This window comes from Dipteris shenzhenensis, chromosome 25, assembly GCF_047967505.1.
Source record: "Dipteris shenzhenensis isolate YYH24624 ecotype China chromosome 25, Dip_SZ_1.0, whole genome shotgun sequence".
In the NCBI taxonomy this organism is placed as follows: Eukaryota; Viridiplantae; Streptophyta; class Polypodiopsida; order Gleicheniales; family Dipteridaceae; genus Dipteris; species Dipteris shenzhenensis.
Window position 1 is genome coordinate 26,214,841 of NC_141620.1, and position 23,356 is coordinate 26,238,196.

General features: G+C 40.1%; 1 protein-coding gene across 1 annotated transcript; it reads left to right on the forward strand.

Annotated features, from left to right (window-relative positions):
- The first annotated feature begins 1,496 nt into the window (after positions 1 to 1,496).
- LOC147885669 (RHOMBOID-like protein 2) lies at positions 1,497 to 4,702 on the forward strand. Its single transcript, XM_087396133.1, has 6 exons — positions 1,497 to 2,339; positions 2,704 to 2,867; positions 2,957 to 3,120; positions 3,274 to 3,536; positions 3,937 to 4,069; positions 4,198 to 4,702. The coding sequence occupies exons 1-6, from the start codon at positions 2,098 to 2,100 to the stop codon at positions 4,315 to 4,317; spliced, it is 1,086 nt and encodes a 361-aa protein (XP_087252259.1). The 5' UTR covers positions 1,497 to 2,097; the 3' UTR covers positions 4,318 to 4,702.
- Positions 4,703 to 23,356: the final 18,654 nt, after the last annotated feature.

Below are 23,356 nucleotides of genomic sequence, written 5' to 3' on the forward strand. Positions count from 1 at the left end.
CACCCACCTAGACACGTCTACAAAAGGTCAAACTTTGGATTTATTCCACCTCATCTGCCCAAAACTTAAATATACAAATATAGGCCCCTCTCCCCTAGTTATATTAATGGTAGGGTAACTTAGGGAAGCTGCAAAGACAAAGAAGGTGGCATGGGTGCGACATTGTCATGAGTTTTTGAAGGAGACAAGATTAAAGACTTCAAAACCAAAAGTAAATTCAACAAGCATCTAGAAAGGGACCAAGACCAAGCTAGATCCTTGCCTTGCCTAAAGTTACATGTTTTTTTTAGTATTTGGCCATGGGCCTCCTCTTTGTTGTGCCACAATTTTGTAGTTTTGGTTTATTTTACTCGTGTTGACCACCTATGAACAAAAGTAAAAAATAGTTGTAGAGGGCACCACCCTTCTCAAAGAGAAAAACCATATAGCAAAAGATTCAATGTTAGAAACCTATGGACTCCATGGGCCAGACACAATACTATTGCCATTGAGGTTCCTGGGTCGACCTTAGAAAACCCACATAAGTCATTTATATGTATATTCGGCATGATGCAAAAAGACGACTATTGTCTATTGTGGTCACCGCCAAGTTGAAAAGCATCAGGATGTCACATCATGCATTGAAAAGAAAAAAAGAATAGGCCTCACAAGAGATTAAAAAAGGGCACAAAGTTGCTCTTTTCTTGAGAGCGAATTCTCGCTTCGCTCTCTCCCTATGTGATCATCATGGCTTGTATGATGCAGGCATCACTCTCTCCCTATGTGATCATCATGGTACATAAGATGCCCCTTGCATCGGCCTTGTTGTTCCCTTCATCACGTGCGGCTATCACTATTGCAGGTTGGACTGCCGACGACCTATGGCAACCTATTGTGCCTATACAACCACTTCATAGGAGTTTTAAAAGCAAGAACGCTTTGTTGACCTTGAAGTTTGTGGGAGAAGGTTGGCAATTGGGTGGAGGAGTTGGGGCACTGTGGTCATGTTGGGCGAAAGCTTGATGTCAGTGGAGACATTCTTCTTCCAGAGTTTGCAGACGTGGCACATTGGAAATGTCCTCCTCTTGGAAATTCGCTGGAAGGGGAGGTGTGGGGGAGAAGAGGGCTTGGGCCCAGAATATTGTTTTGGGAAGGGGTGTTTCGAGGAAATCAAGGTGCGATGCTCGTTTGGCCATCCTGAGCCTTGTGAGGTGGCCTGACTGCCACTCGCGTTTAGGCCACCTGCTCCGTTTCAAAAATGGCACACATGACAGGTGTGGGAGGCAGGGGTGGCCGAACGGACCTGACCATCCCACGAGAGCCTCCTTCGAATGCCTGAATTGAATGAACGGCCGTCTCTCGCTACCGAACGCTACCGAGATGAGATCGAGCAACATCCGCACGGAGATGAGATGTGCCCATGTTCACTATTCCCTAAATACTCGTAACTACACGGAAAATGTTATGGGGATATATCCATGTATCAATCAATGTTATGGGGACACTAAAAAGTGAAAGGAAGATTTGAGAGCTTGCCTTCAAGGTTGAAGCTCAAAAGCTTCAAGCTTCCATGGCATTCAAGTTTTCACGGCTTTCAAGCTTTCAAGCATCCATGGCGTTCAAGCTTTCCCTTCTTCCTCCATCGCACCTCGTCTCTTTGCTTGCCCTGTTTCCGTATCCACCGGTTGCTTCCTCTTCCATTCTCTGCCATGGCCCCCTCCAGCTCCATTTTCTTCCTTCCTTGCAGCTGCGGAAAGGGATCTCCCCTCCCCCTTCCTCGGCTTCCCTCCACGCTTCGAACCTCCAGCCTCTTCCACCCCCCCTATACCTTGCAACAACCACCCGCTGTCGCTCCATCTGCCTTCTTTGCTCTTCCAATTCGCATCGCTTTCTCTGTTCCTGTCTAAGCTCTTCCCGTGCGCACAGAACCAAGACTCCTTGATGCGAATTCTGCCACCTTATGCGAAAGAAGCCTCATCGACTCACTCAGACAACGCTAGATAGCAGATGAAGGAACATTGGCCGAAGTGAAAAGAGACAGGAAATGATTTTGATGGGCCATAAAGGGGCTGATAGTCAGTCTTGAAGAAAGAAGGTGTTGGTACACTGTCGAATTCCATGGAGAAAACGTTACCCACAGGCAAGGGCCGCCAAAGGGTGTTGTTTGTGGACTCTTGGCGGCCCAGGGGGGTCTCTCTTTTGGTCCCTGTCATGGTAACGATAGACGTGCTTATCTTTATTGTCACAATGTATGTGAACGATTGCCCCAAACATACTGAGGGCTGTGCAGTTGGGTTCCTCGGCAGATTGTCGTTTCAGCCTATGAACGAAAATCCTCTTCTTGGACCCTCATCTTCAACGTAAGATTTCCACTTTAAATAGGTGCCAACGTGAGGGTCTTGCTATTTGTACCAACACGTGAAATTGGTCCAATGCTGTATATCCTTAATATGTTTTGAGAGAGAGAGAGAGAGAGAGAGAGAGAGAGAGAGAGAGAAAAGGGGGGGGGGGGGGGAGAGATGATGGTGATGATGAGAGTCGTACTTTGTTTGTACCTTATTGCTGAAATGGGCGATTGTTTGCAACCATTGGGTTATGTGTTGTGTGCATGCGTGCGATCTTCCATCCCGACGGAGAGTGAGATAGAGGGGGAAGGGAGCGGGGCGGGTGTTGAGTTCATTACGAAACCTGAATGCGCACTGCAACAAACTCTGGTTACCACAGGTTGCTGAAAATGGGGGCAATATCGACAGGCACGGTGGCCCATGACCATCAAGTGTGGCGCCTTTTCAGTTGCATTTGGCTCCATGCTGGTCTGATCCATCTGTTTGTTAATCTGCTAAGCCTGCTTTTTGTTGGGATTCGACTTGAACAGGAATTTGGTCCCTGTAAGTGGCTTTTAGTGCAATTTCAACTTGCACCCGAATTGGACATCAAATTGTCTTAACCGATCCACTAATGAGTTCTTGCTGGACAGGGAGAATAGGGAGCGTTTACATTTTGTCAGGTATAGGTGGGAGCTTGTTGGCAGAGATATTCCTTCAGCACCGGGTTTCTGTTGGGGCCTCTGCCTCCTTGTTTGGCCTGCTCGGAGCTACCCTTTCAGAGCTTTTCACCAATTGGTTACATTACACAATGAAGGTTACATGCTTTTCTTTATAAACTCACACTTTCAGAGCTTTTTACCAACTGGTCAAATTATGCAATGAAAATTACATGCTTTTCCTGAAAATTTTACACCCCAACTCATCCTTGATGCACATCTCAGCTGATTTGGTCCTCTGGCCTTTGCAGAGTGCAACATTGGCTGCACTGATCCTTCTAGCTATGGTGAATCTTGTAATTGGGATATTTCCTCATGCTGATAATTTTGCGCACATCGGAGGCTTCCTATTCGGGTTTGTCTTGGGTTTTGTATTTCTGATGAGACCTCAGTCTCCTTGGGGCAGTCAGATCGTTACTCCACCAACTCAAAGGCCAGGCCGGACTTTTATATCGAAATATGCGATCTACCAAATCCTTCTCCTGGCTGCAGCAATCCTCCTCCTAGGAGTAGGGTAAGTTGAAATGTAGTGAAGATATTACCAAGTGAAAGAGACAGAGAATATGCCTTTTTGGTGACTTGTTGAGTCAAATAGTGCACATTGCTTTGTATTTTATACGATGGGTTTGCTCAAGTTCCTGGATTTCATCTAGAAAGATATTCTCGTTGCCTTCTTACAATGATGGTCACATGAGGGACACCTCAAATGTGCAGCCCACAAGAGGCTAAAACTCAAAGCCTCCTGCACAACCTCTTGGCTTTTCAATATTGCATATTTCCGATCGGCCATAGTTCCCAGCTATACTACACCCTCTATAACTAAATAATAATCTAAACAACGGGAGATTGTAGAAGATGATGTGTGTGTAGTGCTGTGACTTCTTTGTCTGACTGTTATAATTTTCTGGTTTCAGATATATTTTGTTAATGGTCTTGGCTTTCCGTGGGGTAGATGCCAATGAGAGTTGCCGGTGGTGCCATTATTTGAGCTGTGTGCCCACTTCCTGGTGGAAATGTGACGATCGCAGTGGTGGTGCCACTTGTAAGGTAAGTTCAATGGGATGTAATTAAAGCTTTGCATTGCTCTTTCTTCTCTGAAGGGGCTCTCTTTGCAAACCTTAAGCTTATGCAACCACCATGTTATGTAACGTTTTTACTTCCTGTGCTTGTGGCAGTATGTGATCAGTGGCAGTTACATGTTTATGACATGTGAAAGCAACCAGATGACACAATTGTATTATGGTTTCTATTCAGCTTCCACTATGAGGCTGCTCTGCGCAAAACTTTGTAGTTGACTTCAATTGAGAGCTTTTGCTGACGAATATCTGCATCCCAGGAAGTGGAAGTGTATTCTTTGAATTTTCAGGGACAGAGTATGCATTACATAAGTTATTCTGTTCCTCCTAACCTATTCATTTAAACTGGTTACACTTCCTTCATAGCGTTACATGTTCTCTCTAGGAAGGCAAGATATAACTGGGATTTGAGCTAACACCACATGAGCAAGAAGCCAATGTAAATTATGTCTTGAACTTTATGCACCATCACAAAACTGTTTCTGAGTGCCTCTGCAAGGCCAACATAATTGCTGTCGGCACAGAAGTGGTGCATTAATTTGCCATGAACTTCTGTGCACGATTGGTGCAACTCAAATGCCTTCCATTGTTCCCTTGTGTATCAACATCTACGTTTCCTATTTTTTGCGGTATTTTTGCTTTTTTGTGAATTAGTTTGCGTAATCTCATTTTGATTGAGGGAGATTTTCAAATCTTCTCAAATCACAATTTTTTGGTTTAATGAAACCATTTGGCACGAGTATCTATATTTTCTTCTGTTGTCTTTGATTATGAGATAAAGCCATCCTTTTAGGTGTTTTAGTGGTCGCGTGGTACCATTAGTTTTACTAGATTATAAAAAATTATTGGCCACACGCCTTAGCAAGTACTTTTGGCTTGAAACAAAGTGTCATTCTGAGGTCAACTGAACACGTTTGCTAATGTGGGTTGACAAAAACATGCTAGAAAACCTATTTTTTTTCTTTCTTTGGTCTTGACCCAAGGCCGAGGGCAAAAAACTTTAAATAATTTAAAGTTTAGTGGCTCAAGGAATAAAGTGAAACTCATCGAAGTATATAGTTAAAGTTCATCCTTTACCTTCAATTTTGCAAGTTAGTTTAAATGCAACACCCATGGATATCAAATGCTCAAATGGGTTATAAATGATAGTTCATGAAACCCAAAACCAAATTGTATCATAGAGATGTGAAGCACTAACGACGATGTTTCTTTTGCAATTGTTTTGGCCATGTTAAAAAAGGTTGAAAACAAGTGAGTACAAGTACTCGTGAGCACTGCCTTCAAATTGGAGCACCTATGATGGAAGCCCGTGCATAGGAAAGTTCGAATGATTTGCAAACTTGTGTGTGTGTGTGTGTGTGAGAGAGAGAGAGAGAGAGAGAGAGAGAGAGATTAAACCAAAATGGAAGGGGGACACTTGGCAAGAAAGTGCGTGGGATACTTTTTTACAAAAGTGTAACTATAGCGTTGCTTGGAAGACAGTGCTAACAAATTTTGGCTTCTCAAGCATAGCCTTAAATATAGAATGACAACTTTCTATAAGTGCATCATTGTCTTTTAACTTTTTTTAATTTGGGGACAGACTCGTAAGGTTATATTATATTACAAAATAAACTTGATTATAGCAAAATACATCATTTTTTCCCAAAGATTGAAAAGCTTGTCCTTGAAATCTCCCATCCTCTCCCCTTCCTCTCCTCTTCCTCTCTCCTCCTCCTCCTCCTCCTACCTCCTTCCCTCTCCTCCTCCCTCCTCCTCCTGCTCTCCCTTCCTCCTCTCTCCTCCTTCTCCACCACCCTTCTCCTTCTCCGTCTCTTCCTCCATTCATCTCCTTCTTCCTCCCTCAATCCTTCTTCTCAACCCTTTACCCCTTGAAGTCATGAAAGAGACTAGCTCTCCACTCTTGAACCAAGATTATAATTGAACATCATAGGCACAAGAATGGAACGTAATCATACATTGATTAAAAAATAGAAAACACAAAATACACTTACCAGATCATCGACTTCAGTCCATGCTTGCAGTCGTTTAGTGCTTGTGAATTAGTTTAAAAGTTTATAAATTCCAAATTGAGATTGATCCCCACGGTTGCCACCTTTAAGACATACAAGGAAGCTCCATTTCTAAGATAGAGCACCTAGTCTATAACATTTCCCTTTAGTGTAAAGCTATATGATATAAATTATAATGGCTGCTTATATTTTTTTTGGGGGGATATTTAAAGATGTGACAAATATACCATAGTGGCCTATTCTTAAAGGATTGGATATAGGATTGAAACCTTTTATGTGATCATTTATTTCTATAAGATGTAAACCCTCCCTCCTCTCTTTCTCTAGTCGTGAACCTTCAATGTGCAAAAAAGGAGGTTCACAAACCTAGTAAGTCTTTCATGAGATCTCCTTTTACATGATGATAGTGTGCGGTAATTCATGGGCATGCATGTAGTATTTGAAATCATGAATTAAACAAGGTATATTTGGTGGAACAAAAAAATGGTTGTTATGGTTGCCATAGTCAGCATATGAATGTTGTGACAACTGTATCCTTGTTGCATTACAACTATCTACCATTCTACAATCAAGGTGGTCTATATATGTCTCTCCTCGTGATATCCTCCACTAAAGCCATATAGTATTGTGAAGAGAGAAAAAAAGGAGGAAAATCTATTAAGTCTTTCATAGTATCTCTTTCTCCATGGTGATAATAGTATGTAGATGATTCAAGGTCCTTTGTTAATAAGTGTCACTTCATGTAATATGACATGTTATAAGTATTTTTGATGGACATGTAGAGGAGTAGGTTGATTGGTAGACATAACATCCTACAATCATCAAAAGCAACTCATGATTTGTAATGATCATGTTCTCTAATGCACATTGTGTCATCTAATCAATGAGATGAAACATCAATAAAATAGGGGGAAATTTTTTCTACCTATCTCATTAATGAAATAGGTAAAAAATCATCTATAGCTTGTCTAAATCCCCTAGGTAGGGTAATAATTGGCTTGCTTGTGTCCAAGATCTAATTGCATCTTATCTTTCCTCTTTTCAATTTATTATATTCTTGTAGCCATGGCTACATAGCTTGTATATTGTAAATTGCAAATTGGTAAAATTGGTGATGAACAAAATCATTTAGTGATATTGTCTAGTAGGTGAAAGGAAGTTTCTCACTAACAATTATATATCGTGAGTAAAATCTCAAAGTTTCTCACCTACAATGTACTATGTTGAATAACATCTCAATGATTAAATATTGGTCTACAAGCATGTGTGTGTCATCATGGTCCTCGATCATACTTTTTCGTATATCCCTAGGGGTTTCATTTAAGAATATTGTTGTAGGTGAACACAATCTAGAACAGTTCTATACTTTCATGCATAGAACATATATAGGCGAAATTGAGTCGGAACAGAAAGAGACTATGAAAAGTTCACTGTACATCGATTTTTAGAGGCAAAACTACTGTCACAACTACATGCAAAACTTTTTATATATATTTTTGTCTTGGAGACAACAACAAGATCCATCTTGAGGCTTGCAATAGCCATTACAATGGTCCACCCACAGTCCGATAACTATTGGACTAATAACATTATTGCAGAGACAAATCCCAAGGTAGTGGTCTTGCCAAAACTGTTATAGATGCCTTTTCACCCAATAGATAATGTATAAGGGATGATGACTTATCAGGGTGGTAACTGGGTGGTAAAACACCCCCTCAACACCTGCCGCTCTCGGTGGAGAGAATTTTAAAAACTTCAGGGACACGAACCCTTATTGAAAATATTCCTTATTATATTCAAAGTTGTTTATTTGGCTACATTTTATGCTAATGCTTTCTCTCATGCCTTGCAATGTGTTGTATTCCCATGTAGATATCCCTACATCAGGTGGTTGGTCCTCTACCAACTATGGGTTAGCCTCATTCTCTGTAATAGTTTGCTCTTTTTCCCTGATTGTCTTTGTGTAGCATCAGCTGTAGACTCTATAACTGTCTATTCAGCATCAACTTGTATTGCCTCTATAGCATGAGACTCATTGCTAGGCTTTGAAGATATATCAAGTGGGATATCCATTTTTGTAGTAGCCTCTATAGGCGGCTGCTGCTTCAGCTACAAGCTTAGCTAAAAGTTGCACATTGGCTTTGAAGAAGTCTGGGCTGGATGCATGGAGCAAAGTGGATTGCTCACTGGCCTTTTCTTGGCCCTGGCTTCTGTTAACTAGTGCCTACATCTTCTCCATTTCATTTGCCATAATGTCATATGCATAAGCTGCTGAGGCAAAAGCCTCATAAGGTCTTTTTGTAATGAGCAACAACCTGATTTTCATATTTACCCAAAGACCCTATGAAGTCTTAGTCAATTTTGTTTTGAAGTCATTGATCTCTGTTGACATGAAGATCCCATCCACTTCCTTGGTCATCTCCTTCAATGATTGCTATGTTGCTTCCAATGCTTTAACTTTGTCTTTGAGAATGGTTTTCTCCACTTGCATATCAGTGTTCTTAGCTGCAAGAAAAAATCACTTTTCATCTCCTGTAGCCACTTTGTCACTGTGGGCATGCAGTCTTTTTGAACGTTTACCTGTGCTAGTAATTTAGCCACATATTGCTCTTGTGAGGCTCTATACTGCTACAATTCCTCTTTCATGGTTGCCAACTCTTGCTTGCAATTTTTTAACTACTCTTTCTTGTACTGCTGCATATCTAGTTGTTGTTTCATGGCATCCTTTTCCTCTTGCAATTTTTGAATTTGTTGGGTTAGCTCTTTGGTTGCAGTGCCTCGTTGCTCATGAAAGGATTTTAGAATTCCCATGGCATTTTTGACTTCCATTATAGAGACATGAGTTCTTATATTTGCAATTAGAGTGGCCTTTTGTGTGGTCAAACTAAATTCTAGAAACTGTTTAGATGGTGTCAGTATTACTGTTCTTTCCCAATAGCTTTGGATTGTTTATGAAGTGTTTTTGCAGCTACCTTCTTTGGTATCAACTTTTTCTTTTTGAATTTCATTGGCTCAGAAGGACTCTCTCATAGGTGACCTTGATCATTAGCCTAGGGTGAAGAAGATTAGCCCAAGACACCTTGTTACCTTTCTCTGTTGCTCTCAAAATTGCGTAGCTGTCCTTGTTCATTGTGTTTATCTTTACTAAGAGCTGAATCTGCTCCAAGTACCACTCGAATTGTTGATGGCGATGGGGATCTTGGACATTGTTAATAAATAAATAATTTTTTATTGTTTTTGTAGGTGCGAATTCTTTGATCATTTTAGCCTTGACATCTTTATCTAAGAGAGCTCTTCCTAGGCCAAAATGTGAAATTAGCAATGCATTCTCATTTGCAGCCCTGGCGCAAGCATGCCCCCTGTTCTTTGGAATCTTTCATATTGCTCCAAGGCATCGGGTTGGAATTTCCACACGTTCCATGGCAAACTAGAAAATGCAAGTAATCCTACCTTGTGAAGCCACTTGATGCATAGGTGACCCGAAACTCTTTGAAGCTTGTTTGGAACATCTGCTTTTTTGCTAGCGGCGGCGGCAGGAGTGCATCTTCATCTGACACATCTTCTTTGGGCAATTCAACCGCCAACAGCTCGAGCTCTACAATGTCCCTTTTACTGGGGCTTTTTATGAACTGGTGTTTGGCCTCTTTTCTTCATCATTGTTTTGGTGGCGATGGCTATGGCACTGAGGAGTGCCAATTGCAAAATTGTATTTAGTCGGAGCTTGCGATTGCGCGATTGAGAGTGAACGCTTGGGAGCCATGTAGCCTGTGAACTTTGTTAGAGTGGAGTAGTGTGTCGGTGAGAATGCATGTGAACTGAGCCAAAGTATGAGTATGATTGGTAGGTTGCCCTACTCACAGTCGGTTTGTGCCCGACTCGTGTGAGAGTGATTTTTGTGCCTGACTCGTGTGAGAGTGGTTATCAAGTGGAAGATTTATTGTCTCCCGAATGATTCAAAATAATTGTGATAATGTTAGGAGTGTATCGTCGCTAGTGGTTAGAGCTTGTGCAGAGGTTGGACGTTGGTGGGTGAGGCATGGTGGAAAAGTTGGACGGCAGTGGTCAAGGCATAATTCGAAAGTTGGACTTTGGTGGTCGAGGCATGGAAGAGGAGTGGGATGGTGTGGTGTCGCATCCCAATCAGATGTGTTGGGGTTTGCATTTGGTTGAGGTACGGATCGGTCTCGGATCGTCACCTCTTTGTAGTTTTTGAGGTCGCACATTGAGGTCAGACTTGTTATGGGCGGCGGGCCACGGTCGAAGTTTGGACCTAGTCGACATATGTTGAGCGGACTGTGCTGATTGTCTTCCGCTTTTGCTATATTCACCATGAGCGGATGCCCTACCTCGTGGCTTTCAATTAGCTGCTCTTGCGAGAGGGCATTCCTCCTTTAGTGTCATCCATAGATCCACCGATTGTGGATAGCAGTCTACTAGCTTCTTGTTGTGCAACATTGAGGCATGACACTGTCATAATTTCAACCACCGGGATGGTTTAGGACACTATCACAATTTCAACCACCAGGCTGGTTAGTCGGCTTAAGTGTATATTGTGCCGGTTTCGTGATGCACGCAAGACCTTGTCGTTGTTGATCGCCTTGGTTGAAGGATCAAGAACAATATAGGGCTTGAGCCAAAAGCCATTTACTCGTTTGTCAAAGACGTTGCCATGAAGGTCAGCTAACTGGAAAGTGCCTTATTCTAGCACGTCTATTACTCTATATGGGCCATCATACCTAAGTTTGAATTTTCGAGCCTCTTTCCCAATTTTGTGTTGAATATCAATACAAGATCACCTTTTTTGAATAGTTTGAATTTTATGTCCTTATTGATCCAAGCAGCTCGTCATTTTTGAATAATGTCAACAATGTTTGAACTCTGAAGCCTATCCTCATCTAGTTGTAATAGTCGTTGAAGCTTGAAATGGAGTGATCCTTTTGGGGAAAGTACTACAGGTTCACATCCATACACCAGTTGGAATGGTGTTAGACTTGTAGCCAGCCACCTTGTAGGTTGTTCTCAGTGCCCATAAGACTGAATCTAACTTTTGATCCCAATTTGTAGGGTTCCAACCAGTGTCCTCCTAAAGATTTTCCTCATGCTTTTGTTTGTACTTTTAGCCTGACCATTCCCTTGTGGGTAGTAACCTATTGATTTCTTGTGATGGATATGTAGTTTTGTGGCTTTTTTGATTGTCTTGTTGATGAAGTATGTCCCTTTGTTTGATACAATCTCAATAGGGATACCAAATCTTGTGATAATATTATGGTATAGACACCATGCAATAGTTTTTTGCTTTGTTGTCTTTGAGGGCTATAGCCTCCACCCACTTTGTGCAATAATCTCTTGCACCTAGGATATATTGGTTGCCTGCATATTTTGCTGTTGGTTTCATGGGACCTACAAAATCTAGTCCCCATTTTTGAAATGAGCCCAATGTAAGGATGGGCTGATGTGGCATTCTATCATGATCAAGCGGTCTATTATCTCTTTGGCATGGTAAATAGGATTTTGCATAATTATGAGCATCTTTAAGTACTAATGGCCACCATAAACCTGTTTGCATGATCTTTCTTCTTGTGATTTCCCCTGAGAAGTGGCCTCCTACTGATCCTCCATAAGCTTCTGCCAAGACAGCCTTTTGCTCATGATTTTGTACAGATCTCCTTATGACATGATCTATCCCTTTCTTGTAGAGAACTCCTACAATGACCAAATAAGGCTTGCTTTGCAAGAAAAGATTTTTCCTTTGATCTCTGGTTAATGAGTCAGGGATTAGACCATCAGTAAGAAAGAATAACATTCTTCATACCAATCTGGAAGATTATCTATTCAGAGCATGAATATTTTTGCATCAGGCAGCTCATTTGATATTCTAGACAAATGTTCTCCTGTTGTCAACCTGCTCAAGTAATCAGCAATAGCATGATGTTTGATAGTCCTATGTATAATTGAATAGTCAAATTCCTACAACAAAAACATCCATCTTGCAAGTCTACCAGTCAATTGGGGTTTCTTCACCAAATAGATGAGTGCTTGATGATCTACATAAAAAACTACCTTGTTTCCAAGTAGGTAATGCCTAAATTTATGCAATGCATATACCATTGCAAGTGCTTTTCTCTTAGTGATTGCATAATTCTTCTCATGCTTTGTCATAATTCTACTGGCATAGTATACTGGTATGAACCACTTGCATTAAGATTGCACCAACAGGCACATATGATGCATCCACAAAAACATGAAAGGGTAATGTCCAATCAGGTGGCTGGAGTATAGGTGCTATGACTAACATCTTCTTCAAAATATCAAAGGCCTCTTACTGTTCTTTCCCCCATACATATGGTTCTCATTCTCTTGTCAGTGTACACGCCTTGAGTTTAAGAGTAGGAAAAAACTCGGAGGCAGGCATTCACACGTTAAACATGCTGTATGAAAGACTACCAATAAGCACAAAAGAACTAATGCCTCACCTTTTTAACACAAATGCATTAAATGAAAAACATAACAACGAGGTGCTTGAAATCCTTGAAGGTGAACACATTTTCTACACACAATAGATAAAAGGCACAAAACATGCAATACATTTATTAAAATACTAAGTGACCCAAAGTCTACTACTGGTTTACATACACAACTATCACTTAAAGTCAGGATGATTGTTGAGATTTTCTTGGGAAACTTGGATGTGATGGATGGAATTATTAGTGGTGCCGATGGCATTTTCAAGCATTCAGAGACTACAAGAAATCCACCAATAGTTTGGAGACAATTTGAAGATGTCAGAACAGGAGAGCAAGCATGCTACAAGAGCAATGACTTTTATAATGAGAATATTCCTGAGCTGGACACTAATACTACAATGGGAGTTCCAAATAGGAAAAAACCACCTAAACACTGTAATAAGAACACACTTTCCAATTCGACTAGCATCTACACGCACAATTCGTCACTCTTAGGGTCTATCTATGATGAACTTCCTTGCATTTGATCCATAAAATATAAAATCACATAGACTTGTCTACACAGCCCTCTCATGAATATGTGACCCAAAAAGCCTATTCCTAATAAACAAAATAGATAACAAACATATTAAAGTGGACACGATTGTGCTACAAGAGATTGAAAGGCTTTAATAAACACAAAAAATGGACAATTAGGCAAATTAACTTTTACAATCATGAAAACAACACACTTTATCAACATCCAATCGCTTAACATAGCAAAATTTATCTCACATAAAGAAGTCTTAATAAGAATGAGAAGCATGATGCAAGCAACAACTTAATGGCTGCAAGAAACACATACACGAGACAATGATTGAATACAACTACATGGATTTAACTACATGAAAAAACCACAAGGATTAAGAATCAAGACATAATTCAAAACCAATCTAAAACTTGAAGAGCCCATTACATCCGTGAAGATGGGGCTCAATGCTTACCCACAAATTTCAAGCAAATTTCCAAACAACATCCTTGAAAAAAATTGCAATGATGAACGTTTACAAGGAACCAAGGACAAAGATAAATATTCTATTAAGAAAAATACACACACTCACTACAAAGATAAGCACTGACATTGAAACATACGTCCTTGGTGATTTTAACGTGGACTACGAGAAACTAGTATGCTTCACTAGGATGCTCGAATAAGACACAATGAACTGAATCATGTATGTGTACACAACTCAGTGGCATTATGAAATTGACTATATCTCTCCAAAACAATATTCGGTCCAATAATGAGCTCATATCAAACTTGTCAACCCTACCAAAGATAAACAAAACTACAAAGGATCAGATGGCTTGGTATGCAATGCTTAAGATATATAAACAAGTATAACAATGGAGTGTTGATGAGAGTGCATGCATAAGAACATAGAAGTGCGAAAAAGGTGGGGTGAGAGAAAAAAAAGAACCATACATAACGTATGGCGAAGAGTTGGCACAACTCTCTTTGTAAATTGATAATCATAGGGAAATGTGCCTTTTTTCCATTTAGTAGAAGATCGTCATCTCCAGTGTTGGAGTACATAAGAGCGCGTTAAATTTTTGGTGCATTGCACAAAAACACATAGTGTTGTAATGTCATACCTACGTGCAGGGTCAGCTATGTGACTTTGGTCACCCAGTTCACTCTGCTTATTTGTAATGGGATTCACACTACTTGCCAAGAGCTCACCAAGAATATATAATTGAAATGTTAACTACTTGATCACAAGAACATAACACAATGCAAAGGTGGGCATTCACTACTTCTAAGATCGCCTAGTAAAAAAAACAACTATGTATCGATCGAGAACCATGCATTGAAAATGTGAGCCATTCATCATGTCAACAAAGACATTAATTTGCCAAACATGGGACATAAATAGTCTAGAGCAATCAAAGGCGTGATGAGTATTGGTGGAGTCTCTTATCCAAATCTTCTATCTTGGTACGATAGAGTTTGTTGGGAGTTGGCTGATTGGTATCCCTAAGCCCATACTAGACAACTCGAGATCAACAAATGATTCACTTTAGATGCCCTCTTTCTCATGAGCACATAGTTTCATCATGGCTAACAGGTCATACTCTCAAGATATATCCCTAATCCAGAGATCAATGGTACCCTCTTGGGCTTAGGGGAGGCTCACAACCCAATTTTTGAAATCAATGAAAGGAGAACTCCAATCCTGTAGGGCATTCAAACACTCCATTACTCTACATAGCTCTTCTTGCTAGGAGATTTTGATAAGTAGCAGACTACTCCCATGCAAATAAAGGAATAAGTAAGTGAACATGTCACAACAAAAGATACTATCGAGGGGTTAATCTTGTCAGACTGAGAATCAGACATAAAAAAGCCCTTTGTAAGAGGGGGGTTCACCTCCCAAGCTGCAACAACAAAACAAGGCTGTGGCAAGCCAACGCAACATAGAGTTCGGCTGGAATCCTCCATCTTAGGAAGATAGAGTATATGGCAGCCAGGCGGAGAGTAATTAGCAGCGTTGTCCATCAAGGGAATGTAGTTCTCTTACCGTAGTTGGGATCGAGGACCATAAGCATTCTTACGATGAGTAAACAGTGTTGGCTCTCGTCTTCTGTGGGTTCGAGCAAGATTTTTGATCATGGGATTGAAGAGACATATTCTTGAGAGAAGAGCAATGAAAGGGAAAAGTGATGGCACAAGCACCAGCTTGAAACACTAAAATATGGTAATCTAGCAACCCATATTCAATGATTTTTACTTGTTTGATTGGTTCAGAGAGAGAAGCTACGACAAGGACATAGCAACATCAACAACTGTACAGTCTAATAAATGGCTAATCTCTGAGTCACCTACAAGCTCCACAATACTCTATCAGTCAAGCATGTAGCTCGACACCACTACAAATTGGTGGTCTTTCAGCCATGGACTGTGACCAAGTTCCACCTAACGTTTCTTGTTGATGGACATGAATCTTGATGGAGAGACGTGAATTGGTTGACAGTCGTTCATTAAAAGCAAAGAAAGTAGCATCTTATAGAAGCACCTAGAGTTACAATCAATAAACTGTACATAAGCATTGAGAAGGTAGATAGATCCATCGATAGCTAGGTAGAACCTACACTCTGCATGCTTTTTGCAACATAATCAACATCTGATTTATATTCTTAGAGTAAAGAAACACAGAGCGCTCCATTTTATTTCACGTATGCAAATAACCCAACTTTGTCATGAGAAAGGGGAGCATCAAAGAAGCACTGGAAGATAAAAATGAAATGATGACTCACGAGGTCCCACGATTTCTTGCTATTGCTTTACCATGATCGCCTTTGAGATTGGGACATACAATTCACAACTTGCGATGTAGATTAGTACTCCATCTAGAACCAATTGAGAGCTCCTTCAGTATGTAGAGCTATGAAGTAACTATGAATGGGCTTGAATATTGTGCATAATGTCCATCGATGAACCGGATTGTCTCTAGATGGTTGATGAAAGAAAGTTCATGGGTTGCAACAACGGGTGATGGAAACTCACTACTACAAAATTAGGTAGAAATTTTAATAGCAAATGGCACACAATTTCCAATTTTGCCATTTCTTGTGTACGAAATGGCAATAGCTTCTCAAATTGCCATATTTTTTGCAAAAATGGTAGTTAGAAATGGCAACTAGTTCTTGAACTACCATTTCTTTGGAAGAAATGGCAACAAAAAATGGCAATCTTTTATTGTCTGCCATTTCTTAGTAGTAATTAGTAGTACCAAATGGCAACCAATTCTTGATTACCTTTCTTATGAAGAAATGGTAGCAACTTGCAAAGTTTGGTGCTGATATGATGGGGGGATATACAAATGTCGAGGTCCGTTGCACATTTTTCCTTCATATCGTGTAGCATCCACATATGAATATGTGCATTCTTGCTCCACAGTGTCACATATGACATACAGAAGGACATTAAAACCAATCTTTCCAAGACCCTTGAAAAGTTTGGAGCTGATCCTACGATGGGATATACGGATGCGGATGTCCATTGTGCATTTTTCCTTCCCATATATAGCTAACACATGCACATATGGGCTTTCTTGTTCCCTTGTGTAACATCCACATGCGATGCACCTTACACTTTGCAAGGACATTAAAACAACTTGTTTTAAAACCCTTGCAAAATTTGGTGCTGATCCGATGGTGGTATATAGATCTCGGTGTCCGTTGCGCTGGTTTCCTTCATATACATAGCATCCACATGCGAATATGAGCATTTTTGTTCCTTGGTGGTGGCACATCCAGCATCCGATGCACCTTACACTTTGCAAGGGCATTAAAACAACTTGTTTTAAGACCCTTGCAAAGTTTTGTGCTGAATATATGGATGTCAATGTCCGTTGCAGATTTTTCCTTCATATCGCATAGCATCCATGTGCGAATATGTGCATTCTTGTTCCACGGTGTCACATACGGCATCTGATCCACCTGATACTTTGGAAGGACATTAAAACAAAAATTTTCAAGACCCTTGTAAAGTTTGGTGCTGATCCGACGGTGGGATATACGGATGCGGATGTCCATTGTGCATTTTTCCTTCACATATATAACATCCACATGCAAATATGGGCAGAGTATGGGCATTCTTGTTCCCCGGTGTAACATCTGGCATCCGATGCACCTTACAATTTGGAAGGACATTAAAAAAACTTGTCTTAATACCCTTGCAAAATTTGGTGCTGATCTGATGGTGTGGTATATGGATCTCGGTGTCCGTTGCGCTTTGTTTTCTTCATATACATAACATCCACATGCAAATATGAGGATTCTTGTTCCTCGGTGGCACATATGGCATCCGATGCATCTTACACTTTGCAAGGACATTATAACAACTTGTTTTAAGACCCTTGCAAAGTTTGGTATTGATCTGACAGTGGGATATACGAATGTTGGTGTCTGTTGCACATTTTTCCTTCATATCATGTAGCATCCACGTGCGAATATGTACATTCTTGCTCCCGGTGACAGAAATGGTATCGGATCCACATGATACTTTGGAAGGAAATTAAGATAAAATTTTTTAAGGACCTTGCAAAGTTTGGTGCTGATTCGATAGTGGGATATATGGATGCGGATGTCCATTGTGCATTTTTCCTTCACATACATAGCATCCACATGCAAATATGGGCATTCTTGTTCCGTGGTGTAACATCTGGAATCCGATGCACCTTACACTTTGCAAGGACATTGAAAAAACTTGTTTTAATACCCTTGTAAAATTTGGAGCTAATTGGATGGTGTAGTATATGGATCTCGGTGTCCGTTGCCCTTGTTTCCTTCATATACATAGCATCCACATGCGAATATGAGCATTCTTGTTCCCCGATGGCACATACGGCATCTAATGCACCTTACACTTTGCAAGGACACTTGTTTTAAGACCTTTGAAAAGTTTGGTGCTGATCCGACAGGGGGATATACGAATGTCAGGGTATGTTGCACATTTTTCCTTCATATCGTGTAGCATCCACATGTGAATATGTGCATTCTTGCTCCCGGTGGCACAAACAGCATCTGATCCACCTGATACTTTGGAAGGACATTAAGACCAAATTTTCAAAGATCCTTGTAAAGTTTGGTGCTAATCCGATGGTGGGATATACAGATGCAGGTGTCCATTGTGCATTTTTCCTTCATATACATAGCATCCATGTGCAAATATGGGCATTCTTGTTCCCCGATGTCACATTCGGCATCCGATGCACCTTACACTTTGAAAGGACATTGAAACAAATTGTTTAAGACCCTTGAAAAGTTTGGTGTTGACTCGACGATGTGATATACGAATGTCGATGTCTGTTGCGCATGTTTCCTTCACACGCGGATATGAGCTTTCTTGTTCCTTGGTATCACATCCAACATCCAATGCACCTTACACTTTGCAAGGACATTAAAAAAAATTGTTTTAATACCCTTTCAAAGGTTGGTGCTGATCCAATGGGGGGATATATGGATGTCGGTGTCCATTGCACATTGTTCTATTGTATCGCATAGCATCCATGTGCGAATATATGCATTCTTGCTCCCTGGTGGCACATATGGCATCCAATCTACCTAAAACTTTGTAAGGACATTAAAACCAATTTTGTAAGACCCTTGCAAATTTTGATTGTGATCTAATGGTGGGATATACGGATGTGGATGTCCATTGCGCATTCTTCCTTCACATACATAGCATCCACATGCAAAAATGGGGCATTCTTGCTCCCCGCTATCACATCCGGCATCTGATGCACCTTACACTTTGCAAGGACATTAAAACAACTTGTTTTAAGACCCTTGCAAATTTTGGTGCTGATCCGACGGTGGGATATAGGGATGTCGATGTCCATTTTGCATTTTTCCTTCATATCGCTTAGCATCCACATGCGAATATGTGCTTTCTTGTTCCTCGGTGGTAGATATAGAATCCGATCCACCTGATACTTTGCAAGGACATTGAAAGCAATTTTTTTAAGACCCTTGCAAACCGATGGTGGGATATACATATGCAGATGTTCGTTGTGCATTTTTCCTTTACATACATAGCATCCACATGTAAATATGTGCATTCTTGCTCCCGGTGGCACAAACGGCATCCATCAAATGATTGAATCTAAGATTTCAACACAAACTTCTTTCATGAACTTATCAAATGCTCCCACCCTTTGCATTGCCCACAAACAACTAACATGAACTCCTCCAATGATCTGGCTCTTTGGTTTGCACACAAACCACTAACATGAACTTATCAAATGATCCCTCCATTTGCATTGCACACAAACCATTAACATTTCTTAATGTTACTTTATTTTTTTGATATGGGACTCTTTTGTTCTTGATTTTATGTCTCAAGGAAGAAACATAAGATGGACATCAAATTTGTGCTGATGTTTTGATGTTATGTCCATCTTGGTGAGTTTTGTTCTTTTAAGCTAGCATTGTTGTCTTATTTCTTCTATCTTTCCTTGCTTACAAATGTATTTTTTAATCAAGCCTCTTGGTATTTAATTATATCCATGTACTAATCATTACAATCTTCTTTGTATTTATACTCTAATTTGGTTTTTAGCTTTTATAATTTTAAATTGTTGTCTTCATATCCTTCCACAAAGTATTAGATAATCTTTCCTATGATCCTGCCATTAGAGAGAAAATATTAGGGTATCATGTATGCCTATTTGGGCTTAACACAATTCTTAGAGTATGATCTATGGGTGTTTATACTTCACACAATGGATGCCTTTGATGTGTTCGTAAGTGCTCTTTCTAAGGAGAAGATGGAGCACAATGCTTGAGGAGTGGGCTACAACTCACAATGACTCATTGAGAGGGGTTGTCAGAATATATGGGTCAGCTCCTTGCATGTAAGCCCCAAAATCAAGATAGCATGGGGGAGTGACACCTATAGCATGGTAGGGGAATATTGAGAGAAAGAGAGGTTGCCATGTAGACAACTCATAGATTGCCACATGAGCAACATGCAAACATTTTCTTGGTTTTATTTTTCTCCCCCTCAAAAAGCTAAATAGTCCTCATGGGACTACCATGGGGCATTAGGAATGACCTTGGGCCTATAAGGAGGTGGCATTCAATTGTAGAATTAAGCAAAAATCAAGAAATTAGTGTGGCAAAGAATAGAAGGTATACCCAAAGTTAGTTACATATGATTAGAGCTATATATATATATATATATATATATATCATGGATGATTTTTTCAAGTTAGTTTCGTTAAGGGACTAAAATTTCGAAAGTTTCTATGCCCTAATAAAAGTAAATGTTTGAAACATTTGCCAGGATTTGAAACTTTTATGCAAAAAAATTTAAAGTTTCGCCAGAATTTACATTTTTTCATTCAAAATTCAAAAGAAAAAATATAAAAAAGTACTATGTTCTACCAATATGGTGAAACTAAAAAAATGAGCTTGAAAACTTTCGCCAAGATTTTATATTAATATATAAGCATAGCTTCAATAAAAACATCCCTGATATATATGTTAGTTATACGAGTAGCTACAATGGGTCAGAGACCCGCTTCGCTGGGTCTCAACATTGGGATTCTAAGGAAGAAAATTTTGGGTTTTATTTCTAAATCTCAATATGTATTTGAGTGCTTCTTAGGGAATTTTAGAATTGGATCTCAGTTAGGCCTTAGCATTTCTTTTAGTTGGGAAAATCAATTTCGGTAACATTGCATGTGAGAGAGAGAGAGAGAGAGAAAGAGAGAGAGAGAGAAAGAGAGAGAGAGAGAGAGAGAGAGAGAGAGAGAGAGAGAGAGAGAGAGAGAGGATTGGTTATATTTCCCATACATTTGTATGATTTGTAGCAAATTTTCTAATCAAATCCCAATGAATTCCTACGACTTCCTTTACTTGGGAAAAGTATTTGAGAGAGAGAGAGAGAGAGAGAGAGAGAGAGAGAGAGAGAGAGAATGGGTTATATTTCCCATACATTTGTATGATTTGTAGCAAATTTTCTTATCAAATCCCAATGAATTCCTATGACTTCCTTTACTTGGGAAAAATATTTGTTATACCATTATATTTCCCTACATTTGTATGATTTGTAGCAAATTTTCTAAGCAAATCACAATGATTTCCTAGGACTTCCTTTACTTGGGAAAAATATTTTGTAAACCAATTCATCTCTCTCTCTCTCTCTCTCTCTCTCTCTCTCTCTCTCTCGCATGTTACCTTTCGGGTTGTGTGCGTGTGTCCACACACATGTACAATATTAGCTAGCAAAATATTTATTCTAACAAAAAATAGTGTGTGCCTATGTGTGTGTGCAATTTAGACGACATTCCATACCTCAAAAGTAGCTAATGAAAAGTACATTGGTTCATCAAAAAGAGGGAGGAAGCCAGTAACTACATTGTTCTTAGTAGCAACTAATTGATTTTAATTTGGACATGCATGGCTATCTGTAGTACATTGGCTTCCCTCACCCGCAATCTATATCATAGGAGGCACCCCTGCCAATGATGGCATCACCATCTATGTCTTTTTTATGTGTGCCATTCTTGTGAAGACTTCCATGAGATCGTTTTTTCAAGGAGAGGGAGAAGCCTCCATATAGGAATTGCGTGAATCCTTGAATTTCAAGTTCATGAAAACTGGGAGATGAGATTCTATATCATGCTCAATCATTAAGTCCTTCCTCAAATTTTCTTACTTCTCCACTTGTAGCTCTATACTCACTTCGTCTTCTCATTCTTAGTCCTCCACTCTCTAATCCCCCTTGGAAAGAGCTCTTTTTTATTTAAAATGGCTTTATTTCCTTGTTATTTATATGTACCCAAAGTGGCATGCATTTGGGAAATGCATTATAAAAGTGCCATGCATTTGGGGGTGAAAGGAGGGAAGAAAAGAAAAAAGAAAAAGCTAATGGCTTTCCCGCTCCCTCCAATGCGTGCCCAAATGGATCTCTCTAATTTGCCGCTTCCCGCACATAGCTAACACGGCCAATGTCCATCTGCCCTATTCTACACACAGCCAATTTGCCAAAGACCGTTCCGTGACCCTCCTGTTCTCAGTGCTCACTGTTGAAGTACCATTCTGTGTACTGTGCACAACGTTGAGCTCACCAGATCAGTGCTCACCAAACCCGGTTGAGCATATAAAATTCCCGGTTGAAATTGAAAAATCCGGGTTGGAGTTGACACTTGCCTTTAATTTTAAGGACCAGGATTTACATATTTAAGTTATAAATCCCCGTAACACTATAAATTTTTATGGACTTTTATAATTTCACCCTGGTTCGATCTTCGTGGTACCTTTAATTTTCAAGGCTCAGAAAAACATTTTTGTCGAGCACTGCACTAGATCAGCACTTATGCATGAGGTGCTTGACGGCCAATACGTACGTCAAATCATTGATCACATCAGCTGCTGTAGAGCTCCTCACAAGGCATGCAACTACCAGCCTCAGCCTTTGGCTACAGTCCCGTTGTCTGCAGTGCGCACGATAACACGCGGCCTAATCTGCCCCTTTGATTTCCTCCCTTCTATTATGCTTCTATGTAGATTCTAAATAATTTCCTGCTACATTGCAGCCCATCCTGATGGTTCCCTAGACATGGTGTGACCGTCAGATTGTCCATCGAGGAGCTGAGCGCAGCAGCCAGAGATCCACTCGGTTTCGTGAGCATTGAATTCAAAGTCCTAAAGAAGTTCTTGGTTTTTGGCTTGGATTCTGATTCGCAGCCCACAGCCTTGTTTGTCTAGTCCATCGCGTGAGCTTCCACAGGTAGGTTTGATTTGGGATTTAGGCTTTCATGCCTATTTTCATATTTAATTATATGCGAAATTCGAATGCACTACACTATTCTAATTTCTCACAACAATAGACAAGAGCAAAAAATGAATGCTTACACTACTCTAATTTCTCACAACAATAGACAAGGGCAAAAACTGAATGCACTACACTATTCTTGACATTTTGATTGATTGCTTTCTTTTCATGTCAACTTTTACATAATCCCCACTCCTAATAGCACAACCAATTAGCATTATTTAACACATGTTTATCCCCTAAATATTTCTTTACTTTTAGAATGGATAAGCAGATCTCTATCTCAAAGATATTAGATAGATAGATAGATAGATAGATAGAGAGAGAGAGAGAGAGAGAGAGAGAGAGAGAGAGAGAGACAGATAGAGAGAGAGAGAGACAGATAGAGAGAGAGAGAGAGAGAGAGAGAGAGAGTTCTCACCTCAAAGTTTGAAGGGGGGAAATACTTCATTTGT